The sequence below is a fragment of the Mus caroli genome, chromosome 6, assembly GCF_900094665.2.
Source record: "Mus caroli chromosome 6, CAROLI_EIJ_v1.1, whole genome shotgun sequence".
NCBI lineage: Eukaryota > Metazoa > Chordata > Mammalia > Rodentia > Muridae > Mus > Mus caroli.
Genome location: NC_034575.1, coordinates 94,886,363 through 94,912,137, shown reverse-complemented (window position 1 = coordinate 94,912,137; position 25,775 = coordinate 94,886,363). Strand labels below are relative to the sequence as shown.

Below are 25,775 nucleotides of genomic sequence, written 5' to 3'. Positions count from 1 at the left end.
AGGTTCCCTATTTATTTTTCTATAAATATAAATAGTTCCTAAAGTCTTTTTATCTTTGATGAAGGGAGGTGAGGTTCATAAGAGATAGATCACTTATGGTCTGAAATAGTACACAAGGGTAAAAAAAAAAACAAATCCCCTGCAGGAAATACAGACAATCAAATGCAAGCAAGCCTGTGTCCTTTATGGGTGTCCCCCTCGCTTTCTGCCCTGCCTTATAAATCTGTGTGTCCTGGATGAATGTATCATGTGGTCTTTCTTCTATGTCACCTGCCTTCTCTCTACAGTCCAAATTAGGAATGTTGTGTCCCACCCGGGCCCCCACCATCCTCAGCTTCTTGACTTCAGCCATTAGCAAATGTTTTATAGCAAGTTATTTCCCCGAGTCACAGCTCTGCTCAGCATTTGTTGCAAGACTTCCTTAAAGCCTTGGGTTAGAGAGTGTTCTCTCAGCTCTGTAAACATTGTGGTTACATGGCCTCTGCTGGCTCTCAGGCCACCAGGCTCTCAGACACAGGTGAACTATACAGGAGCTCTTCGCTGTGAGGTCTAACCTTCCCTGTGTCCAGGTGTGGTATTACTTTCTGCATTTCCATGCCCACTTACTGGCATAGGCCGCACAGTTGGCAGCTGCCCTCACATAAACCCTGACCACTTCTGCTTGGCTTCTGTGCTTTGGACTGCTCCAGCTGATTCTCTGTTTCCCTTTTTGATTTATGGCCTTGTAGACACCGTGCTGTGTATTTGTATCCCAGAAAGATTTGTGTTTGTGGTCTCTGATATTTGTGCACATCAGGGACCTTGGGAATATGGGCGTCCCTGGTACTTTGATTTGCTTACCCTTTCAAGGAACAAAAAAGGTAACAAACAAATGTTGGTTGATAAAGAAATATTGGTGCCCTTGGCTGAATCACTAACATTCTAGAGGTTTGTTTTCAAAACTGTTCGGGCTCAGGAACCTTTAACTTTGCATATTCTCACAGTGACATTTAGGGGTCCAGTGAATTGGAAATTTCAGCAGTAAATTCAAGTTTCCACTTTTGTGAATAATACTTTCATACTGAATTTTTGTTTCTTGTAAATCATGGGGTTTTTTTAAAAAAATATTTCTTTTTATTTAAAGCACTGAGAAAACTAACCTCATCATTCTTTCCATTAAAGCATTTCTCAAAGATGCTGTACGATCAAATCCCAGCTTTGCACTTGTTGCATCTACAAGCTGCCCTGTGAGACACTTAAGTGGAGTACCACATAGGTGCACACTGGGAGACCCACCAGCCAAATTCAGTTATCCGCCCCCCCCCCCCAATTCTGTAAATAGTTTGTTAGGATAGAGGTGTGCTCATTTGCATATTTTCATATTTCTCAAAATTGCAAAGATGAGTTTTGTAAACCTCAGTCTTGTGGCCCATGGAGGGCAAAGATACTTACCAAAGCAAAGGCGGGATATGTCTTAAGCAGGGGACACTGTCTGTTCAGCCATTAGTCTGTTTCTCAGATCATGCAGTGAGTGGTTTGCTTGTCTCCAAGTGTCAGGGATTCAGGACAGAAGAGGTTTTGTTGAGTGTTGAGCTTTCCAGGCCCCCCTCTCTGTAGGACTTGAGTTCCTTTGGTCTATTTAGGGTGTATGTGAATTGGTACTGTCACACAGATACTGTGGTCATTCCAGTGTGCTCACCTGGAGTTGTTTTGTGTCTTGATTGAGAAGTCTTGACCTAATAAGCTTGGATGGATGTTGTCATAGATTCCCTAGAACTTGGTCACAGAAGCCCATTCAAGTATTAGAAAAACAGCTTCACTAGGCCATGAGCTGGTAGGAAAAGGCACATTTATTCCCATTAGTTCCTTAGCATCCTAGACATGTCCACAGAAGTAATGGCTTGTCACTCGTACGTGGGCTAGTAGACATTGCATTAGAAAGCCCAGTTTTGACCACTTCCTGTCCTTGAGTTGAGGTCCGTGTTTTGGCTCTGTAGTCAGAGGCAAGTGTCGTAACCTCTTTTGGGTTTTCTGTCTTTTTGTTCTTTGGGAAATCAGAACACGCCAGGTGATGGTGATGATAGAAAATGCATCTGTAAATGTTTGTGAAACTTCATGCCCAGTGGAGCTTCAAGCAGAGGTCTTGGTCCTGATTTCTTTTCCTTTTTTAATCCTCCACAGTAATTTTCTGGTCTCCTTTGCACAGATGTTGCGTGCAGACCACAACAGATGTTTGAGCCTGCAGAAGTTAGGTCAGTCGTGACCACCCAGGGACTGGACCGGACCCTAGGTCTTCCAGACCCTCAAGCACTTAGTTCCCAGGGGTAGCTCATCAGAAGTGCTGTAACTCAGAGTTGGACATTTGATTGGTCAAATTCAGAGGTCAAGACTTAGAGGCTCTAACCCCCAATGGCTGTAGTCTGTTTCCCAGGCTGTGTGCCTGTACTGCTAGAATTGGAAAGACGTCCAAGAACTTCCACGGTGTCCATTGTCTACCTCACTTGCCTGTTAGGTTTCAAAGAAGGGAGTGGAGAGGCTGGAATAGGAACGTGTGCATCAGAGTATGAGGCATGCTCTGATCTCGTAAGGGGCAGAGGACAGGAGGACAAGTGTTGTGTGCCAACCACCCTTGGGCTCAGCAGCCTATTGGCTGGCAAGCATGATACAGGGTACGTGGCAGCCATAGCACCCTGAGATGCAGGGGTTTATTTATTTGTTTCATTGCTCCTAAGTGATCCTTCGGGGTCTCCTTAGAAGGAGGAGAGCAAATTCTTTCAGGGAAGTATGGCATGATACCTCATCACCTCCTGTCACCTACACATTCAGAGCAGGGGGGAAAACTGGAGAGGTTGAAATACCATAGGGGAAAGGTTTGTAGATTTTTTTTTTCTTGACTGTTCACTTTGTGAAGTGATTAAAAGAAGGGGGAAAGAAAACCCCAACGATCATTCTCCATAACAGCTGTTGTATGCTACCTCAATAAAGTGCCTTTTACCATAACATAGCATCATTAGACTCTATAAATCTTACCCTGTTTATTGTGTTTAACTGACAAATGCTTTCCAATAAAATGACATCATTGGCGTGAGGAGTTATGTTCATTTTATAAGTTTCTCTTAAATTTAGATGATTTTAATCTCCCCCCACCTTTTTATGTTGGATGATACGAGCCCCTAACTGTCTGTCTGACATGTTTTTCACTCCAAATAATACTTGAGGCCTCGTAGTCTTTGATCTTGTGGACACTCTCTTTCAATGCAGGACCAATGCCACTGGGAGCTTATCACCTAATCCATGGGTGGCACCCTCCCACTCCGGGGTTGCTGTCTCCCCCAGCTCCAAACCTATATTTGCATATATTCTAATACTAACAGCTCACTGAGAGTGTAAGGAAAGTATCTACCCATCAGAGAGGAGTGAGAGCCAGGCTTCAGGGACCCTTAACGGCCCTCCTATGGTACTAGGTTTTTACTCTTATAATGGCTCATGCTGAACCTCACACCTTTACCACCTGGATTAGGTGAGGAAGACGTGGCTTTTCAGTGGGTATTAGCCATTGAGAGGAGAAAAAGAAGCCTAGAGTGTCCACCTAGGAAGGCATGTGACTTGGCTAGGTCCCAGTGTCGTTCTATTCTCATATAAATGGCAAGTTCCCATGTTCCTAAGTCAATACCGGAGCCAGTGCTAGGACGTCAAGTTGTTGTCATCTCAAGATTCATAAAAATGCTCATCTGCGCTGTTCCCCAGCTGCTCTGTGCAGTGTTTATTTTTTGCATCTGTCTTCCCCCAAGCCTGGCTTTGTGGGCCTTTATAGGGGAGAAGCCCCTCTTGCAGGCTGGCTCACCGGGGCGATTCACAGGAGCGCGTTACATATGTACAGCATCGCCTGAAGTTCTTTATTCTACCCCCTTTTGTGATCAGTCAGGGCCCAAGTATATTATAGAGTGTAGTCTCCTCATTAAAACAATAGCGAGAGCTCACAAAGGGAAATTGTTAATATGTGTTCCCGCCTGTCACTTCTGCCCGTGTGAATACAGAAGATAACCGCTCCTTTGGGAAACTACTTCGGGAATTGAGCAACACATCCGCTAGCCAGAGAATTCTCCTAACTGCAATTTTCCTTTTTGTGTGTACTCAGAAATAACATCCTTATGGGCTGCTCTGTGCCACAGCACAGACAGAGCACAATTGCCACAGCCCAGGTGGCGTTAATATGGGACAATCCCCCGGGCACATGTCGCCAAGAGTTGTACAGCTTGTTCAGTGTCTTCATCCATATGGCAATCTGTCCCATTCACAGAAAGGCATCAGGGCTGTGCCGGGTGGGGACCGTGGTCAATGTAGTGTGAAGAGTCAGGCTCTGTTCATGCCTCCTCCCTCGTCTGGAATATTTAATTGTAGACCAGCAAGCACTTCTCTCTCTCTCTCTCTCTCTCTCTCTCACACACACACACACACACACACACACACACACACCCTTGTTAACCTATTATTCAGTATCAGGAGCACACTGTTAAGTGAGCAGGCAACATTCTAGTGTACCAAACCCCCGTGATGACTAGGAAGTAGGCTGACATCCCACTCAGAGGCCTTTCTAGGCTCTCGTTCAGGAGTAACTCAGTGTAAGCACTACGTGCTTGTACTAAAATTCTTCCAGACACCGGAATGAGTTTTTGTTCTCTGTGGTTTTTCTTCCTTATAAATTGTAAATGCCTTTATTGTCCAATTTGAACTGTTGAGCTAAATAATTTTGGCTTCTAAGTCTTAAAATTAAAAGAAAGAAAGAAAGAAAGAAAGAAAGAAAGAAAGAGAGAGAGAAAGAGAGAGAGAAAGAAAGAAAGGAAGGAAGGAAAGTGGAGTGTGTGTGTGAGAGAGAGAGAGAGAGAGAGAGAGAGAGAGAACATTAGAATGGTGAGAGTAAAACATGCCCCTGGAGAGAGTGGGGGACCCTCCATGACTCCTGAAGTGAAAGGAGGGACTTTTTTTAAAGGCACTTGAGACATTTCATCAGAAGTCACCACAAGCTCCATTTAGACACTGGCCCCACATCGTGTTCTGCTTTTGTATAACTATTTGTGTTCTTGTTTGGTAAACAGACCCCATAGCAACTGTGGGCCATGATGTGTTCTACCTGTAAGACTTCCCTAAACAAACAGACTCTCATGACCTTCAACTTGCAGGCCTTTTATAGTCCTCGAGGGAAGCCGTCTCCAGGCTGGCTGGTCTGTGTCTCTGTCTCTGTCTCTCTGTCTCTGTCTCTCTGTCTGTCTCTCTCTTCTTTCCTTTCCTTTCCTTTCCTTTCCTTTCCTTTCCTTTCCTTTCCTTTCCTTTCCTTTCCTTTCCTTTCCTTTCCTTTCCTTTCCTTTCCTTTCCTTTCCTTTCCTTTCCTTTCCTTTCCTTTCCTTTTAAAAAACTACCCTGAAGGCTATCTTTGAGGGACAGTCTCACAGGGTTTGTGTTTTGCATGTTGACTGTGAATAGTGAAAGAGCTGAGGAACTGAGGTGGTTGGCGGAAGGGAAAAAGCTCCCTAACACGTGCAGGGGAAATGACGTGTACAGTGTGTGCTTTCAGAGAGGCGGCCTGAGCTCCCTGGGACAATTCAAGGTCACTGTATATCATGTCTGTGGTTATTTCTCTCCTTTGTGTCTAAACCATCGCTGGGAACATTCTGGTGTACATGAGCCCCGATACTCAACCCCCATTTCTCTATATGAGTCATAGCTATGACAAGAAACGAGACATCTCGTGTTCAAGATCAGTGTGAGAGATAAATGGCAGTTTACTTTAATTAGAAAAAAATTGACACCAAGAGCTGGGAGAATCCAGTGGCTTTTGAATAAATTAGAGGATGGTACAGACTGGAATAAAACAGAAACTTAACAAGGACAAATGGGAAGTTGTCCACAGTTTAACAACAACAACTGAAAAAAGAAAAAGAAAAAAGAAAAAAGTGTTTCTAAGTGGGACACAAGTCTGGGGACAGCAGTAACTAAGGATCTGTTGGACAAGAGTTACAGCTGTGCAGCTTCAAAGTGTTTCCTTGGGGAAGATACACTGCTGTAGAAGAGGAAATAGAGAAAACACAAGGCCTTAATGAAAAGACAGCTAAATGGGCCAGGAAGGCCCAGGAAGCTAAGTGTCACCATGTAGACATAGGGTCACTAATTGGATCAATGGGCAATGCAGGACAGGCGAATGATCTTTGGACAGGTCAAGGGATAGCTCTCCTGCTTCAGGGCACAGCACAAACAAAGGTCCTGAGGTGGAGGCAGCAGAGCCTGTCTTAGTTAGGTCAGGGTCTTTATGTGGGGAGATGTTAGGGACACTCTCACCAAGGCAAAGCTGTATAGACCAAGTTAATTCCTCCTAGTGGGCCCCTGTTTCCTATCTCTGGAGTTAGTGTGATGTTTCTCACTAGGTCTGTCCAACAGAGTAAACCATGGCAACCATAGAACTTATAAATCTTCTAGTTGCCTGCACACAGTAGGTCCTCCCCATCAGGACTCACTGTTGTCATTACTTTTGAATATACTTATCAACAGATTCAAAACACAGGGGTTTTGTCCCAGTTATATAGATTCTGGGTATTCAAAGATGACAGTGATACAGCTCTTGCCCTTCAGGAGCTCAGCTTAACCAGAGAGACAAGCGCGCAGACAGACACTCATGACAAAAGCACACAGCTGGATCTAACACAGAATATGAGCTGCTAAAAATACAAATGGCTGCTATCAGGGAAGCAGGGTACAGTTAGCCTTTCACACGTGTGCCTCCTGTGAGGATTTCAAGTGCACTGGCCCCCCAGTGGGGAGAAGTTCAGCTGTCTCTTCTAATGTCCACATCCTTGTCACCCGTTACAACCAGCCTGGTGCTTGGTAGGTGCTACCTCCACTGCAGGGACTGGGTGTACTACTGGCAGGAAAGTGGACCAATGAGATGCCTATGGGCACAAACCCTTTAGCCCACTCGTGGCACATCCACCTGGGTGGCCTGAGGCATTACCTGCAGAGATTCCTATCAAGCCGAACAGTTAGGTCTCTGTGCAGTGTAGATTTTAAGCTTAAAGAAACCTGTACCAGAAATTCCTGGAGGGCTGGCTCAGCTGCAGGAGTGTTTGATTCAGTAGGTGAGTCTTTATCAGCCGTTCTCTGAGAACCTCTTGGTACCTGTATGCTGCCCCCGTCCTCTATGGGTGTGTGAAAGTCCTTGCTGCTGATGTCCTCCCATGGTTCAGCGGGAGGGACAGAGAGTCGGTATAAAGTTTGGCAACTGGAAAAATCTGGGTCTCACTGCCAAGGTGTACCACTCCAGAGAGAGAAGCCCTTAAGGCTGTGGCCCCGCGCAAAGGATCCTGGGGGTGGCCTTTGTGTTATCTCTAGGTACGCTCTGGCTTTGTCTGTATAAAGTCCTTTATTTGTGTTTCTCCGTCTGCTGTGTTTTCACTCTTGCCTGAGCTCCTACAGATGCTTTAAGGCCCAGATGAGGACATATCACAGCACTCTGTGCTAGAGTCCCGTCCAGTCCTGTCTCCCCTGCTGGGGAACTGGACATGGCCATTTCAGAATAAGAGTCCCTACTTCTCATTCACAGCCCATGCCACTCTGACATTTCACCATCAACTAAAACAAACAAACAAAACCCCAACATTTTTCTCCTATTAAATGACTTTTGAATCCGGTATGCACATATTCTGTTATACCACCCATGCTAAAATATCAGAGGGCGAGAGAATAAGATGTGTGTACGCCAGCACACATTTAAAAACTAGATCCACACATGCTTTAGACAGTTCAGTGGTAAGTTAGCCACTTGGAAATTGCACGTATCTTGATTTGGGAACTCTGAGCTGCGCTGCTTACCCAGTGAACATTTATGAATTAGCATCTGCTGGGGAAAAAAAAATGTGGTCGCTATGAAGTAGTGTGTGTTTCCGAGGAAACACAAAAGCGTGATGGTTTTGAGCGCGTTGCAGCGTGTCCTCTGCTTGCTTGTTCCTTCCTCTCCTGTCTCCTCATCTGGCTGCCCATGCATGAGTCTTCCACCTCCGGAGAATGAGGTGACTCCTGGCAGACTCCCATTGACTGACATTGGAAGCAATGGCTTTGGACTCTTCGGCTGAGCCACTCTTTAGGGTTCTGGGTGTCACACATTGGCTCCTCTGACATATGGCCAAGGTTCCATGGTGACCCCATGACTCACCAGTGCACACACAGAGAAGGAGATCCCTGCCTGGTGGTGTTAATAACTTTTGGATTAGTGGCCCCTGTGTCTGTGTTGACACAGTTGCTCGCAGTGCTCCTTGGAAAGCTTTCTGCTTTCTTAATGAGACACTGATGTTAATACAGCCAATGATAGAAGGCCTTAGTCACCAGCTCTGAACAGGCCTTGCTGGTGTCCAGAACAATGGCTGGATCTTGGCCGCCTCTCACTCTTCACTTCTGTTTATTCCCTCATTCAGCACATCACAAATACAGGTGTTCTGCCTGTGTCACTACCTGCCCCGTGTGCTGCACTGACATCTGAAGACACTGGCCAGCCTTCATTCTAGAGTTCTCCCCACCCCCACCATATCCCATTGTTCTGCTGTGCTCCACACTCCTTGTGTGTTGGAGCACAGATACCAAGTCAGTCAGGGTAGCTTACAAAAGGTGGTGGGTGTTTCAGGTCGCATTGGTGATATCATCAGAGGGTGAAGCAGGTTAACTTCCAAACATACTGCCAAGAGTGGTACTCAGCCTCCAGGGCTGACGGCCAGCCACATAGCTAGCCCACACATGAGATGTCCCCACCTTTACAGTAACCAGCTCTGCTCAAGAGTGCTGGACACGGCAGTCCTTGGAGTGAAGGCCCCCGTGAGTCTTACCCATGTTATATGTAGGATGACTAGAAGGTTTCTCTGAAGACAGTGTGTCTTCAGAGTTTTGCTGTTGTGGCGGTGTCAGCATAGAAAGCTAGACATATATAGCTACCACACGGTTCTCCTGGAGGTTCTAGCTTGTGACTCTGCAGTCATATTAACAGGTGCCTCTCTGTTGTGGGGTTTGGCGTATTTACTTGTAGGATTATTTGTGGGGTTCTCTTTAAAGCAAGTCATTAAAAAAAATTAAAATCGAACACATCTCACCCTCTGCAACGGCACTTGTGAAGTCATCTAATACACATACCTTGTGTCTGTGGGTCTTCTCGCTCATGCCTGTTCCACCCGACCTCGTCAGCACACCTTTGGGTAAGGAGTGTTCACTACATGTGGGTATTTCAATAGGAGTTCCTCCTTTTGTAGAGGAAAGGACCTCGGCTACATGTATACTGTCCTTAGTGCTTCTAAATCCAGCCTGCATGGCACACCTAGTTTCTGAGAAAATTCCAAACTTTGCTCCCACTGTCCTGAGTCTCTTTATCTCCTGTACAGATTCGTTTACCTCCAGGTGCAAGGGTAGAACCCAGACTTAAAAGCAGATCAGAGCAGATCTAGGGTTTTGAGCTGTGGTCCAGTTTGTAGGCTCAGCTATGTATGCTGGAATATTCTTGACCAGTGTGAAACTTGGCAAACATAATTCAGCAGCTGTGGCTCAACATGACTCTCCTGGTCCAACTTAGTGTTTGGTAAACAGAAAGAGAGAAGGACCTGCCATTGGCCTTTCCTGTTGTTATATGTTTGTATGTATCTCAAAAGCAACAGGAGCTTTACATGTTACAGGGGGCTGGTGACTCTTTTTAGGAGCCTGTAGCTGTTAAACCAGTAAGGCTACCCAGTGCCACCATATTACCTGTTTGTGTATCTCAGCTTTGCATTGCAAACCACATTCTATAGAAAATGTGTTCTGAGTGCCATCTTTAAGCCCAGCCCTTCCGGAGATTAGCTACAAACAAGGGGTGTCTTGAGATTCCTTCCTGGCATTTAAATTTAAACGTCTTAATGGCCTAGCCACACTAGTGACCCCAGGAGCCTACTAGATATACAGATTCCTGGGCTCTTCTGGATTTTTGCATCAGAGTCCACACAAAACCATCTCCAAGTGATTTATATCTTGGAACAGGTGTGAGAAGGGCTATTCTTAGAATAGTACTGCAGTGAAGGTGTGAGTGTCCTGAGCCCTACACACAGTATTCTAAGCCTGATCAGCTTTCATGAGGGCATTCTCTTCTGTTCAGTTTTGGGCATATGCTATGTACCTGTTATTGCTTTTTTAAAAATTAGCCTTTCTTGTTAATGTATACCTGTGTCAGCCCATGAAAGATCAATGTCTAGGAAAAGCTTTCCTGGGCCTTCAGTTCTCCAAGAGGTCTGGCTGCTAAGACTTTCTCTTAATTAAAATTGTATTATTCCTGTTACCACTTGTCAAACCCCAAAGTTATCTTATCACTGGATTTCATTTCAGGGGTTGTTTTATGAGGTTTCCGGACCTTTTGTGAACAGAAAATGGAATGAATGAGACAGTACACAGGAAAGGAAGGGGTTTGGGGCCAGTGGGGTTCAACCCAAGCTCACACTTGTTGACTTTCAGCAAAGGCTTGGGCCACTCCAATGAGAATGCAGTCATCTTTCCCTCAGATTGTGCTAGGTGACATTCAAAAGGATAGGACTGAACCCTTGCCGTCCATCATATGCAAAAGTTGACTGACTGAGGGTGGATCACAGAGCAGGAAGGGGGAAATGGACAAAACTGGCAGAAACCAACAGTCTCTCCGCCTTCAGTGTTTTGAATGTTATGTCAGAAGTGAAAGGAAACAACATAAAAATGTCTAAGTTGGACTTTATCAAAATTAAAAATTTGTGTGCTTCATAGTACACCATCAAGAAAGTAGGAGACATTCCAAATGAGCGCAACTGTTTGCAGTTACAGCTGTTGAGACATTTGTATCCAGAAGAAGAAGAAGAAGAAGAAGAAAAGCAACAGTAAAACAATGCAGTTAAAAATAGGCAAGGAATGTGAGTATTTCTCTAAGGAAGACATGCCTCTAGGCACTTCTCTAGAGCAGATGCACAAAGGGCCAGTCAGCCAGGAGAATGCATTCAGCCCTGCTGCCTACGTAGCAGGTGTGAACTAAGGGGTTGGGGAGTGGGGGATAAGCTGTCCTTCCACCTGAGCTGGTGAGTAAATGAGAGAGCTACAATAGCAAGTGTTGGGGAGAAGGTGGGGAGGTTGCAGCAGCCCTTGTGGGATGTAACTTAGTGCTGGGACTGGAACAAGTTACCATGTAACCAGATATGCATGGCCAGCCTAGAATCCAGGAGTTGGGAGACAGAGAAAGAGGATGGTAATTCAAATTCTGCCAGCCAGACAGACTGACAGAGATTCAAACAAGTAAGTAAATAAATTAAAGTTACTATATGGCCCCCACAGTTTTATTTCTAAATGTATCTTCTGGCTGGTTGATTTGCTTTTGTTTTTATTGGCCTGTTTATCTTCAAAGAGAGAAGCAGGCAGGAGGCAGGGGGAGGGGGTGGGGGAGGGAATGAGTTGGATGAGTGGGGATGAGATGGGGGAGAAACCATGATCAGAATACAAAAAGAAATTACTTTAAATTTAAAACAACGAGGAGGGAGCAGTAGGAGTGGAAGCCTGGGGACCAGGATGCCTGTGGTGGGTCAGTGTCTTCTAGACTGCAGGGAAGCTGCACCTATAAGATCTCAAAAATATGCTTCCCTAAATTAGACCTGCATAATGACAACCCAGCTGACCTGCCAATGTGGATAAAGGAAATCTCACAAGGCCCCACCCTGAGATGCAGGCTGCCGAGTCAGGGAGAATCAGTCTTCTCTAGGGATGGGTCCCCTGAGAGGTTACCCAGTCCCAAGTGGTCAACCTGAAACACATGTACATAAGAGCCATGCTAAGTGGGCTCAGTAGACATACATATGTGCATATGTACATAGTAATAATTAAAGAAAGACAGGTCAAGAATTTGAGAGGGAGTTAGGAGTGTATAGGAAGAGGGAGGGGGTCCAACTGATATATAGTATTTATACATAAAATTCTGAGAAAAACTTTAAATATGTTTAAATAGGTACATAAATGGACATATCTGTAGCAGCAAGTGCCAACAAGTGAAACAGCCCAAACTGTTCACTAAGTAATTATTGGCTTTAAACATGTGCTGCATAGCTCTTGCCTCTCTTCCCCCCTTGCTCCCCCTCTTACCTCTTGCCGCTCCCCACTTTTCCTCCATTCCCTTCTCCCCTCTCTCCACTTCACCATGGCCGGCCTGCCTCTACTTCTCTACTCTCTTCTTCTCTCTGCCTTTCTCTGCCTCTACTGCCCTCTTAACTCCCCTCCCCAGGCCCTGAATAAACTCTATTCTGTGTTGTTTTGTTTTGTTTTGTTTTGTTTTTTTAAAAAGGTGCTGCATTAACATAGTGGAATAGTATTGAGCCAGGACAAGCTGCAGTTTGGATATGTTAGCCTCTAAAACATGCTAAGTGAAAGAAACCATACAGCAGTGAGCCCATACTGTCTGATGGTATTTATATGAAATGTACAGTACAGGCAAAGGTCTGGGGCCTAGGAGCAGATAATAGGGGGACTGCAGGCAGGAAGGAGGTAGGGAATGGCTTTTGCTAGATACAGAGTTTCTATAGCGGTGATACAATTATTTTCTAAGGAGTCTGCTGTAATGGTTCTGCAACTCCAAATATATGCAAACTCATTGAGTTACATCCTCTAAGTGGGTGAACTCTTCAGTATACAAAGCATGATTTTATGGAGCAGCAACAACAAAGTCATGATCTTAAACAATTCCAAAAAGCTCAGCCTAGCTCTCCATGACTTAGCTTATTAAGTACATGCCAGCAAACTAGAGTCCAGTTTATAATTTTGTTGTGATGGGTGGTTAGGGAGAGGGGCGTACACCAGTAGACACTATTGTTGGCTTTTGCTACAAATGAATCAACTTTTAAAAGACCAGGTAGGCAAATCTGGGATAGGACAAAACTGAGCTCAGGGGAGACTCAGAGACATGTGCACTCATGTGCTCCTTGTGTTAAATATTTAGTTGTAGCTTTTGTGGATGGAGGAATTGTTTGATATAGCAAAGCCGATGTGTAGGTTGGCAGAGCATGTTTGATTGGTGAGGTCTGTAGTCTGTCTCCTTGGTCACCACAGGGACCCACAGCTCGAGGGTCACTGAAGTCTGCACACTGTTGATTTTGAGAAGTAGGTCCTTGTAGCAGGTGACAGGAATCACTGGAGGCAGTGAACGAGGGAGCATTAAGAGAACTCACTCATCCAAACTAACCCAAGAGGCCTGAGGATGTAGCTCACAGGTAGGACGCTCGCTCACCCAGTATTCAGAAGGCCCAGGGTTCAAGCTCTAGCACTGACTGAAAAGAAAATCTTTTCCACCACCAATGTGGAAGTGAAGACGGTGGCTGGTGTATGTCAGTGTCGGGAAAATAAATGGAACGGAAATAGCATAGCAAATGTCATTGGGAACGGAGGCATCACACCAGAGCAAATGTAAACGCATTGATAAGTACCATGTAGTGTCAGGAGTTAGCTCATATCTGTGTGTAATTATACTTTCCCTGGCACGTTGACTCCTTCACGTCTGCAACGCTACCACTGTTCTCCTGGTAAATTATATTTAGTTCTTACGTAGCAAGGATTATCGGGAAAGATTTAAATCAATTGGCTTTTCTGGAACGTATCTGTCTGTGTTTCACGTAGACAGAATAAAATTTAGTAGTACAAATTGTCTTCAGCAATATTTTCTCCTGGGGGTTTGCACAATGCTGGTCTTTACCTACAAGAATAAGAGAAAACAAATATTGAGTATATCACCATACAAAAACGAAATAGGATGAGGCGTTTGCTGTCTTCTCATTGATAAATCTCCACAGCATTTGTTGAGCACGGCGTGAGGCGCTCAGGATGTGAGAATGAGTGATCACTACCTCTAAGAACATTCAGCCTGGGAGTCAGAGTAAAACAAAGTAGAATTTTATTGAGCATTTGACCTGGGGCCTGGCATAGTCTAGCGTACACTTGTAATCCCAGAATTTGGCAACTGGAAGATCAGGAATTCGAGGTTATTCTTGGCTGTGTGGAGTTCACAGCTACCTGGGCAAAGAGAGAGAGGGGGAGGAGGATGGAAAGGAAGTGAAGAAAGGAAAGGAAAGGACCAATTGGTCCAAACTTTCACAGGTTCATTTTGGGTAAATATGCTTGAGCATCCCCAAACCCAGCCTGGTGAGCATCTCTCACGTTAATGGTCCACTCTGTCCTCACCATCACCTGTGACCAGTTTATGCCATGCCGAGTCTTGGTTGCCTCTGTCAGAAGCTCATGTGACTGCTGTCTTTCAGCCTGTTTTTTTCCTGGAGCTTGAAATGAACTGAAGTCGATGAGTTTGCGTTTTCTTTCTTAGCCCCTTTGTCAGAAGCCAAGAAAGCAGCACAAAGCTCACCTCCCTTCTGTTCTCTTGATGAAACATGGACGATGCTATGCAGAGTGTGCCTGGGCTACATGGTAGCTGGGTCCGGAATGACTCAGGGAGCCAGAAGTCAGCCTCAGCTGTGGTCCCCCATGGCTGTGCTGCTTTCCAGTGACAGCAGAGCCAATGGCAGGCTGTGAATCTGGTCTTGAGTGGTGCTTGCTGTTCCCCCTCCTGTATGCATGACAGTATGTAACCTCTAACAATTGCCCATCAGCAGGTCCCTACAATCTACAAAATAAAAACCTCCTAAAAGGTGTAAGAAGTTGTGAGGTAATGCTCAGCCTTCCCTGGCTCCCATGCATCTCCCAGGATTGAATTGTTGGCCTCTGAAGAGTCTTTCCAGAGATCCCGCTGGGGTACCACTGCCAACCTCTTCTTCCATCCAGACCTAAGCATTTTCTTCAGACAGTGGACTATTCAAATGTATTCAGTTACACAGTACATAGGGAAGGCTGGTGAGATGCTGAGCAGTGGCCACAAAAATGTGACCTGTGATGATGTCTAGGGAGGGTTGGGGCGAGTGGGTACTGTGCCAGCCAACTCAGCACTGCGACAACAAGAGCATGTGATCTTTTCAGAAGGAGGAAAGGTGGTGTCAGTTAAATTAACAGATAACTGTTGTTTGTTAAGGCTTTGGGTATCAGGACCTAAGTCTTCTCTCCATCCTCAAGCTGACTCCAAGTTGAAGTAGAAATAAACACTTGGAGGAAAACAGTTTTTTATTCATGAGTTCATCCAAAAAACAGCAAACAACAACAAAGCAAATTAAAAAAACAAAACAAAACAAAACAAAACAAAACCAGGCGGGCAGCAAGCATTGTAGTGAGCTGTGCATGTTGCATTGATAAGTTGAGAATGCTTGACTAGACTAGTGTCATTTACAGTTCCTGACCGCTGATAAGAACTTTATGTTCTCAGTAGCCAGTGGATGACGGTGCAGGTTAGGTCCAGGCGCTCAGCAGGCACAGCTGATACCATTTTCCTAGTGAAGGCAATCTCAGTATCATGGATTGGCTGATTCTGTGTTTCTCTGAATATGCCTTTTGGTAGAGATCAGTGTTTGCCAAGATGTTTAGCATAATAAATTTTATCTCTGACATTACTTATACACTTATTATTTCATACTTATAAGAAATACAGTGGGAATCCGAGTGTATAAATGATAAGAATGGTTAAAGTTAGATGCAGAAGATGGTTCCAGGTTTCCTATCAGTAGGTGAAAGTTTTGGAGACTAGTTGATAACTTGAGTTTTGTTTGGTTTTACAAAAGGACACTATGACTAGAGAGATGACCCAGTGGGTCAGAGGACATGCTGCTCTCGCAGAGGAGCTAAGCTCACTTCCCAGCACCCACGTGGTAGCATAGCTCATATACTGGACCTAACTCCAGTGTCATGGGATCTTGTCACCCTCTTCTGACCTGCAGGCACCAGACATCCACGTGGTACACATGTATACATACGTGCAGATAAAACATACACATTAAAAACTTACAAAGCAAAATGGCATTAAATGTAAAGATTATAGTTCCTCATGCCTTTTAGTTTATCTAGAGTTATATAAACTTAAATATATATTTTAGGCTATTTATTCTCAGTATTTTCCAATTTTTTTCTGTATATACACACATGCATATATGTTCTAATAAAACTAGGAGGATATTTCAGTTAGCTTCTCATCAAGGAGCTAGAGATTGTGCTAAGCGAGTCTTCGGAAAGCACTCACAAAGGCATATTTAATATATTCTGCCTTTACTCTTAGATTGTGTGAGAATTTTGGTGCTGGTGAAGCAGTCTTTCAATTCTAAGATTATCAGTGATTCATAACTGCTCATGCACAAACCCAAACCTTTGTTGGGTCCAGTGGAATTTCATCCTCTGTGCCTAGTGAGTGCCCCTCTGCCGTTGGCTTCACAAATTTCCCTAATTGATAGCTTTGTTCTCGGGTTTATTTCCTTTTCTTGCAAGGTGGACATTTCAGCTACCATTACATATTACTGTTTTTAATTTTTAATTTTTCTTTTGGTTTCCGTGTTTGTATTCTTTCTGAGAGCAAAAGTAACTCACTGGTATTTTTAAGTTGTTAGATTTTCTGCAAAATAAATTTAAAAGCATAGGGAGACCTCATTGGCTGTGGGAGGCATTACTTACTCTCTGGCATGTTCACGCTCAATCTCTGTGATGTGAAGGTTTGGGGTGTGCTCGCAGTGGATTGGTTTTGTTGTAAGGGAGGGGCCAGAAGCATCACAGTCTAAGGATGTGGTACATGAAAAGGTATTCTCATTAGTGGGATAAAATACAAGACAGCTGAACGTGTGTATACGTGCATATGCGTATGCATGTGTGTGTGTTCATGTATGTATAATATATATATATATATATATATATATATATGCATATATCTGTTCAAACCAAGGAGAGGCAGCAGAGTAAGTTACAGGATATTTCTTCCCTTTCTGTGAAGGGAGTATGCCTGCGTACGAGCCAGAACACTTGTTCACTCCACATTTCTATTGGATGAAAGCTAAGGTTATGGAAGTGACTGTAAAAATAATTTGTCTGAGGGAGATGTGGATAGAAAAAATATTTGAGACTGTGGCTAGCCTCCTCCCTGTGCACCACATGGCTCAGATCAAAGCCTCTCCCGACTTTATCCTAGTGAACAGATCATTACTGATTGATCGGCACCCCACTGGAGCATTAACCCCTTCCTGCCCACGTTTACTCTCAACGTTAACTTTGCTGAGAAAAGTAACTTGAGAAATACAAACTTCCCACAACCACAAGTTAATTTTAAGTTAATCGACATATTTGGCCTGAAAAAAGTATTTTTTAGTATTGCACATTTTTTATTTTAATAGTTTTTCCTGGACAAAATTCATTTTATAATGAGAGGACAAGACAATTAAATTTAGTGAAAGTCATTTCCATAGAGAGGAGAAGAAGAAGCATGAAATGTCCTATGTGGAAACTATGAGAGCCACAGATTCACACAGACTTTCCAGTTGTATTCTGGACACTCAGTATGGCCATTTTGCAGCAGCCTTTGCTGTCTGAGTAGAGACCTTTACTTCAAACAAAACCCTGTCAGACATTTTTCACACATGGAGGTATGTTTCTAACATCAGGTAATTATACTTAAATGTGTTTAGAACATAATCTCACAGCTCATAGTTTAACTCTTGCTTAAAAGAAAGGAAAAAAAAATCATCAGAATTAATTAGATTCCTTGGGGAATGACAATTCGAGGTTTGTCACGTGCCCTGCTGGGCCACGTGGACTCTCCAGGCTGGGTTTTACTCATTCTCTGTCTTGTGTGTTTTCTTGCAGCTTGTCCCACGAGGAGCACCCCCACAGCCACCCTCTCTATGGACATGGCGTATGCAAGTGGCCAGGCTGTGAGGCGGTTTGTGACGACTTCCCAGCCTTTCTAAAGTAAGGATCATCTGCCTTGTCTTCTCTTGTCACACAGCTGTCCCTCCTGCTGTCCCCCTTCACCCATTAGGTTGTCTTCCTGTTGAAGACTGTCACACAGCCCTTCAGAGGGTGGCTTCTGAGTCACCATCACAGGAACTTAGATCATCCCTGGAGGGTTGCCCTGCCATGGGAAGTCACCAATCACCAGTCAGTTTTCGAGACTAACCCTGATGCAGAGAGAAGCCCACTGTGGACCTGTAATTCTTTAGTTCTCCCTAGTTTTGCACATATCCCAATCTAACTTTAGAAAATGTGGTGTCAGTGACTGGTTCTTTGTAGTTTAGTGACTGGGCCCCTTCTTTGACATCGAGACAGTGCCACCATTTTGGTTTCTTACCTCTCTGTATTGGGTGGCTTCTGTTTAGATCGTTCTTCTCTCAGGAAGAAGTGGGTAGAATATGATGTAAACTCGGGCTGTCTCATCCCAAGCTGTGGAGCTGATAGTCGCTGCCAAAAGAGGCTGCGAGGCTTCTCCGTTTGAAATGGATCTCTCTGCCTCACAACTCTGAGTTCCCTTAACCTCTCCCATGCTGTCAGGTCGGTTAAAAATCTGACCAGCTACCCTGTGTTCTTGACATTACTTATAAACAATGCTGAATCCTTGACCAGTGTACTGAATACAGTCGTCTAAGTGTTCTGTTGATGTAAAGAGATACCATGACTAAGGCAGCTCTTAAAAGAAAGCCTGTAAATGGGGCTGGCTCAGAGTTGTAGAGGTTAATCTATGATCATAATGGCAGACAGCAAACAGGCATGGTGCTGGAGCAGTAGCCTGAGACCCCACTATGCTGATCTGCAGGCAGCAGACACAGAGAGAGGCACTGAGCCTACTGTGGGCTTTTGAAACCTCAGAGCCCACCTTCAGTGACACATCTCCTCCAGGAAGGCCACACCTCCCAATATTTCTCAACTAATTCCAGTAACTGGGGACTAAACATCGAAATCTATGAACCTAAGAGGGCCATTCTCATTTAGGCTACCACAAAAGTGCCATCTTCTATTTAGCATGCATCACATATAGCTTCTGTACATCAAGGCACATGATGGTTTCTCTAGAGTGAGAGCATCCTTTATGGCTATCTTTATGGACCAGACACGAACACTGTAATGCAGCCACCCCTAGAGATGCTTGTAGTATTGCCTGCCGGTAGTTTTCCGTGAATATTTTATTATAACAGCAATGCTATAAGAGGCTTTGAAATTACTATATAGCCTCTCATTTTGTATCCTTCACCTCAATATTATTTTGTGGTCAGTGCACACGTAGGCCATATCCCAAAAAGCTAGGAAGTCTCAACATCTAGAGCAACAGTAGTCCTCACCAACTGCATCATTAGCATTTAGATAAGTGGGCGCTAGCTGTGTCCTCTGTTGTAGCTCCCTCATGGAATCTGTTTTGTTACCATCCTGATCTTGGCCTAATGGTGTTTATCCAATGAGAGGAAAGAACTTCCTAGGCTACACTCAGAAACTCTGATTTCCCGGGCTGTACCAGTGCTAAGTAAATACGTTACTGATTTCACTCTCCCGAAGAGTGGCTGACAAGCATCGGTCAACATGATTTACGTTTATAAAATCTTGAATTATAAAATTGCTGTCATCACTCGTGTGACATGTCTCATCAGCTCTAGGGACAGAAAAGGCATCGCCAGTTCCCCCACTTTGAGCCGTTTAGAAACTTTCATTAATGGTCAGAGTATTCCTATCCTAATCATCTCCATGTCATAGGTTCACATGCTATGAGCCGTCGGTTAAGTGATGGCGAGGCCTCAGGGTAGAGGAAGAGCGAATAATTCAAACCACTTCTAAGGTCAGAGAGGGAAAAAAAGCAGAGATCTTTTGAATCGAAGCCTAGGTTTACCTCCTACAAACAAGAAGCCCGCTCACCGCTCAGGATGTCAGGAGCCTGGCTCCGAGCTGGAAACCCTCTCTCCAGCCTTTATTGTGGTTTTGCTCATGGCATGACAAGCTCCTGGTTCCTGTTTGCTCGGCGGAACTGGAGTGCCTGCTATCAACTTGCAATATAGCTTGCTTATTTCCTACTGTTTGCTTGTGTGCCAGCATTTTTTTTTTTCAGAAGACTTTGTTTGCAAGTTGTACAAACCTGACTTGAGTTGATATAAGAAAAAAAGAATAGAGGCAGTGGGTGAAAACGAGCTGGTATAGACCGGAACTCCTGCAGCATAGCTAGCGCCAGGCGTGCCAAGATCCAAGTGGCTTGGGAGTGCTGCCATTTGGGGTTCCCATTAGCTCCGATCTTCTCTCTATTGCCTTCATTCTTGGGAGTTTTCTAATTGGAATTGGAGAAAACAGGTTTGTATGTTAAGGCATGATCCCTCCCGAGGTGCAGGTTTTTCCTCCTGTCGTCTTAGCCTTGTGTAGAGACCCCCCACCCATCCAGATTAAGCCCACTGCTCTCGTTTTGAGCCAAACTCCATTCCGTTTCTGCCTCCAGAGCAAAGGGACTCATACACATGATGCCTCTGGGAATGGGGAGGAGAGATGTGGACCCAGAAAACAAAAGTGAGCATTCCTGTGGCAGAAGCCCGATTTCGGATCTCATTTTCCCCTCCTTTTGAAGCAAGATTTCGATGCTGAGAGATTCAGACTTAACTTTAGGTTCAGGATCTTCCCTAATGAAGTAGAAAACAAGTCAGTCAGTCATCTTGGAGACTTAGAGTAGCGCATCGCCACTCTAGGTAAAACTCTTGTAGTTCCAATGAAAGCCACATGGTTTCCTTGAATTCTAACACTGTTATGAGAGAAGAATAGTTGAAGCTTTTCTCCTCATGTCCCTGGGTGGACGGTTCTGGAAGAGTCTCCTCTGCTCTCCTTGTCCACAAGCCCCCCTCCATTCTTACTTGTGATGTAAGCAAACTGACACTAGTCACTTCTTAATGGTGTATAATTAAACAGTCTTAAATATGTGATGGGCACAGTTTCCGATATGTAACAATATATATCAATATATATTCATTTAATCCTCACAGTTGCCTGGGAAAATGTCATAGTAGCGTTTTGAATCCTCAGTTAAGGTGGTTGGGAGCAGACAGTTTGAGTGATTGACCCAAGGTCACCCAGCTACAGTGAGCTCTGGTCTCAGAGTCTCCCGCTGTGCCACTGTGCCTTCTGGGAGAAGTTTTTTAAATGAGTGAATTGCTTTCTTCTTGCTTTAAAGGCAGATCAGGAATGGAGGAGCTATTCTTAGGGCTGGTCGTCTGTGTAGGTTTCTTGGATCTCAGTTCCCTTTCCCCATTTGGGCTCCAGTGTATTAATGATCTCTTAGAATTGTCAAACTCCAAAGACAAATCATGGAAGGCGCCCTTACTCGGTACCTACAAACACCGGCACTTTCATCTACTTAAGTGTATTTTAGGAGCAATCATTTTAAATATCCAGACATCCCCAGCCTCATGTTTAGAGAAGGCATTGATGACTGTTTTCAGAAATAATGTAAAAAGTTGCTTACAGTCTGGTCCTGAGGGTGATATCGGGACTCAGCACATCAGACTATGCAGGCCCGAGTCCTGTCTCCCATCACTCTAAAACAGGCAGAGTCCAAGTTTGCCCCTCATACCAGCCAGCAAATGGCCTCTGACCTAGGGTCACATTTTGGCTCTACCCCATATTTCCAGCTGAACACCGCCATGTGCCCCCTCGATTCTGTTGGCGAGGTAGCAGGGGAATATGCATGCATGGGAGGGCCTGTGATTTCCCCCAACGCCCACAGGTTTTATGCTCCTGGCTCTGGGCTTCTCCAACCTAACATTACGGGTTTGGTGTCTGAAAGGAACATGATGCCTAGTTCTTGTTTTCCAGTGGTGTGTGACTCCAGGTAGTAGGTGTGATTGTCACAGGGCTATGGCTCCAGTTAGACAGTTGCCTTCGAAGGGGAGAGAAGGCTCAAGGGCAAAGACCGAAGTGGGTTTTTCTCTTCTTGATGAAGAAGTATTTGAGTTGATGGTGGAAAATGACAAGCAGAGACTTTATACCATACCTTCACCACAGGGTTTGTTCCCAAGGTGAGGGTGACCACAGGACCTTTAATTTCAGAGATTTACACAGCCGAAATGTATGCTGTTGTCATTCCCTCTGACCTGCAGAGACCCTGCCCATATTCTCTGTTTCTTCCCCCACACGAGTTGAACTTTTTTTTTTTTTTTTCAGTTTTTTGAGACAGGATTTCTCTGTATAGCCCTGGCTGTCCTGGAACTCTGTAGACCAGGCTGGCCTCGAAACTCAGAAATCCACCTGCCTCTGCCTCCCGAGTGCTGGGATTAAAGGCGTGCGCCACCGCGCTCGGCTACGAGTTGAACTTTTAGTTCTGGGCACTGTCTTCCTTCTCTCTTTCTTAAATCTCCCCACCCAGAGTTGTCACGTGACTGTATTTTGGGGGGTTTACTGATGCCAGCAGGTGTTCCTGCTTGCTCTGATGGCATCTTACTGGCCATTGTTCCAAATCCTTCAACAACTGGGAACAAAAGCCAGCTCACAGCCTTCTGAGAGGGGACGCTGTTCTACACTTTCCTCTGCTCAGTCTTTTTCCAGCTCAGTCAGTATTCGTCTTCACCGCAAGGACATGGAGTTAGGATTGCTCCCCGTAATGACACAAACAACAACAAACAAAGCCAACAGCTCCCATTAGGCTTCAGAAAGCTAGAGTGTGGACGGGAAAGGTCTCAGTCAGTACCACACTGGAGTGTATGGTCAGACCAGGCTGCAGGTTCCAAGTGCTTGGACCCAGAGTCTCCATTAATCACCCACTCCTTCGCACGCCATCTTGCTTGGAGGTGGAACCCAGGGCCTGGTGTATGCTGGGCCAGCGCCCTGTGAGACCCTGAGTGACACCCCAGCTCTGAAGTTGTCTTCTGTAGGATTTGATCACTTTATATCCTTGCATAGTATTCCATTTGAAAAGGGTTCCCCGCACCTTTCGATTACTTTTCATGCAGAAAAGTTCCATACAGACAAAGGCAAACAAAATAAACATGCCTTTACACGTTAGTCAGATGTGTGTAGTTTATGAAAGCCAAAAGACATTTTCCGAGGCTTCCTAATGGGAGACACGAGAATGGCATGGAAGAGAATGGTCAGAGACAGAACTCTGACCCTTTCCAGGTTGGGGCCTACAGACAGAACTAGAGGGTTTTTTGGTAAATTGCTTTAAACAGTTTTGGTTTGTTCTTTGGGGTTTTTGTTTTTGTTTTTTTTTTGTTTTGTTTTATTTTTTTGTTTTGTTTTTTAGTGAATTTTACTTTTTAAAACTTGGGAGAGAGTTTCATGTGAAAGAAACTAAGTGTGTTCTGTACTGTTTTCACAAGTGTTTTTATCATGGTAACATCTTGTTTACTTTAGTTCCCTGCCTAAAACTACTTGGAACATGTTAAGAAAACATTTCAAGAAACCCCCGACAAAGAGGCCTTTGTTTCCCAGGTCTGGAGAGGCTGCACGCCTCACAAAGGTGTTAACTTCCAGCCCCTTAAGCACTTCCACACGAAATTCCAGCAACTGTGTATGTGGTTTTGGAAAAACAAGGCGATGCTAAAGGAACCAGGTATATGCTAATACATGTCTAGGGAGGCCGGATACCATAAATTGTTTCAGACCCATTTGTGGCTCTGCAGCTTGCCCGCCTGAATGTTCTGCAGGGAAATTACCCCCAGTTAGCTCAGGAGGCAGCAGAAGGGGAAAGCCACCCTTAATTTGGGTGTGTGCAAACTGAGGACGAGCCTCAACGGTGCAGTCTTTCAGAGTCATAGGTATGAATCTTCCCCCATCAGATCTGAGGGGAGAAGTCTTTGCACATTGCAAAATGAGCTTTGCAGTTCTACAAATGTGACTTCTCCACGTACCTTGTGTTTTCTAGAGTTGTTTTTAAAGGAATAAAAGCTGGGTGTTCCCAAGAAGGGGGAAATGCTTTTTCCCTTTAAAACAAAAAACAAAACCAGCTTCTTTAATATTTTTGACTTTGCTTCAGAGTTCAAGACCTTCTCTAGTACTTGAAGAGGTCAAAGTGGCCCAAAGACCACAGTGCCCTCTAGTGATATGGAGAATATTGTATAGAAAAGTTTAGGCAAATTTGCCAAACAAACAGGCCCACAATAAACAGGCCACTTCACTCGGGGGGGGGGGGGGGGAGAGAGAAGGGGGGGGGGGGGGGGGGGGGGGAGCAAAGCCGTGTTTGGATGCACTGTTCCCTGAGAGATGAAAGTTCAATCTTGCATCCCTTGAAAAACTTGCCAATATTTGTGAGTGTTGCCCTGGGAAGGTAATTCTGCATATAGCTGCAGAGGTGCTGCAGATGTGTAGGACCACAGATGCACTGCTTTCAGAAACATTAGTTACCTTAGGTGTCTCGTGGTCACTTCCGGCCTTACTTAGAAGACAAGGCCCGTCTCTGTCCCGCACTTTTATCGACACTGTCTACCATATTATGGCCATGTCTAAATGGTAAAATTTATTATTGGCAATAGTGTCGCAAAAGTCTGAGACAGCGATTTTCCTTTCAATAAAAGTAGTTAAAAACCTTTTAGAAAATCCATAATTTTGATTGCTGGTACTTCATAAATGTATAACTGGTACTTTTTAGCTGTCTCTTTAGGGAAAAATGAGTTTTATCACCTGTGGTACCTGGGTTAATGAAATTGTGTGCTGGAATTTAGCCAGGATGAGAGATGAGATCATTCCAAGACACTCATATTGGCAACAGGTCTCATAAAAGCTCTAACTCCTGAGTGAAGTATCATTAGATTTTTTTTGAAAAATATTATTATTATTATTTTATGTAAATTGAGAGATTAAGTTGGTTGTCACTCCTCAAGTTTCTCTGATAGTGAGATCCTCATCACATTCAAAACCCAGGGACCTAAAAAAACAGCCTGGGAGCCAAGAGCAACAGCCCAGTGTCCATCAGTGCCTTGCCGAAGAATTTGCTCGCATCAGGTTTCAACTCCAGTTCCTGTTCAGCCTTTTACAAATCACGGCTCTCAGCTCAAATTTGAAATAACGCTGCCTTTCTCTCTGTGTTCCTCCTGTGTGTGATTGTTTGTGGATACTAGCTGTCCAGGAAATCCCACACTTACAGATGTAAATCCAGAACGAGCTCGTTTTTCCGCAGCCAGCCCAGGATGTATGAGACAGTTAGGATGATTTGTTAATTTTCGTGACCCGTGTTTATTTTATGTGTGCTGTATACTTTGAGGGTGGAATCAGCTGTTGAAATAGCCGGTGTCTCTCACACACGGGGAGAAGCAGTGCAGTTTTTCCCTCTCTGCTTAGCATTCGCTGGCTTTATTTTTGGAAGGATTTTTTTCTTCTTCTTTTTAAATCTCTTAGTGTCTGCTCTTTCCGAGCTTCTCCCACATGGTGATAAACAAGAGGTGCATTGTGCCAGAGACTTAAACGGATCGTGTCCAGGGCGGGTCTTTGGAGATGTGTGAACAGGGTCACATTCTTTCCAAATGTGTTTTTGATCCAGAATGTGTCTTGACTATATAATTCTGTTCTCATTTTTATGGGGACGTACGTTCCCTCCAGATAATACACAAATTTTCAGGTCTCACTGGTATTTAGGTAGAATTCTGCCTATTACAGATTTTACCAAGTTATAGTCTTCAAGAAGGAAAATCAAGACTCACATTGTCTTTGTTTTGGTTTTTGCTTTTTCTCTTCTGCTCTTTCTTAAGGATAGGTAATCTGTGTTTTATTGTTGTTTGTTTGTTTGTTTGTTTCTGTCTTGTTTCGTTTTTGGAGCTAAACATTTCTTTCCACATCAGATTCCCTTCCTATCTGGAGGCCCACTCTCCCTTCCTGCTCTCCGTTGGTGTCCATTCACTGGCTGTGAGCTGCTGCCAGCCTATGTTTGATGTCTCAACTTAGGGTTG

General features: G+C 44.4%; 1 protein-coding gene across 18 annotated transcripts in view; it reads left to right on the top strand.

The window, feature by feature from the left end:
• The window catches only part of Foxp1 (forkhead box P1), a 601,333-nt gene that overhangs the window by 529,723 nt on the left and 45,835 nt on the right, over positions 1-25,775 (top strand). For all 18 annotated transcript variants that reach the window (XM_029478353.1, XM_029478349.1, XM_029478348.1 and 15 more), the window contains one exon: positions 17,746-17,850. In XM_029478353.1, coding sequence (XP_029334213.1) covers positions 17,746-17,850 — 105 coding nt within the window. The remainder of the gene's footprint in view (positions 1-17,745; positions 17,851-25,775) is intronic.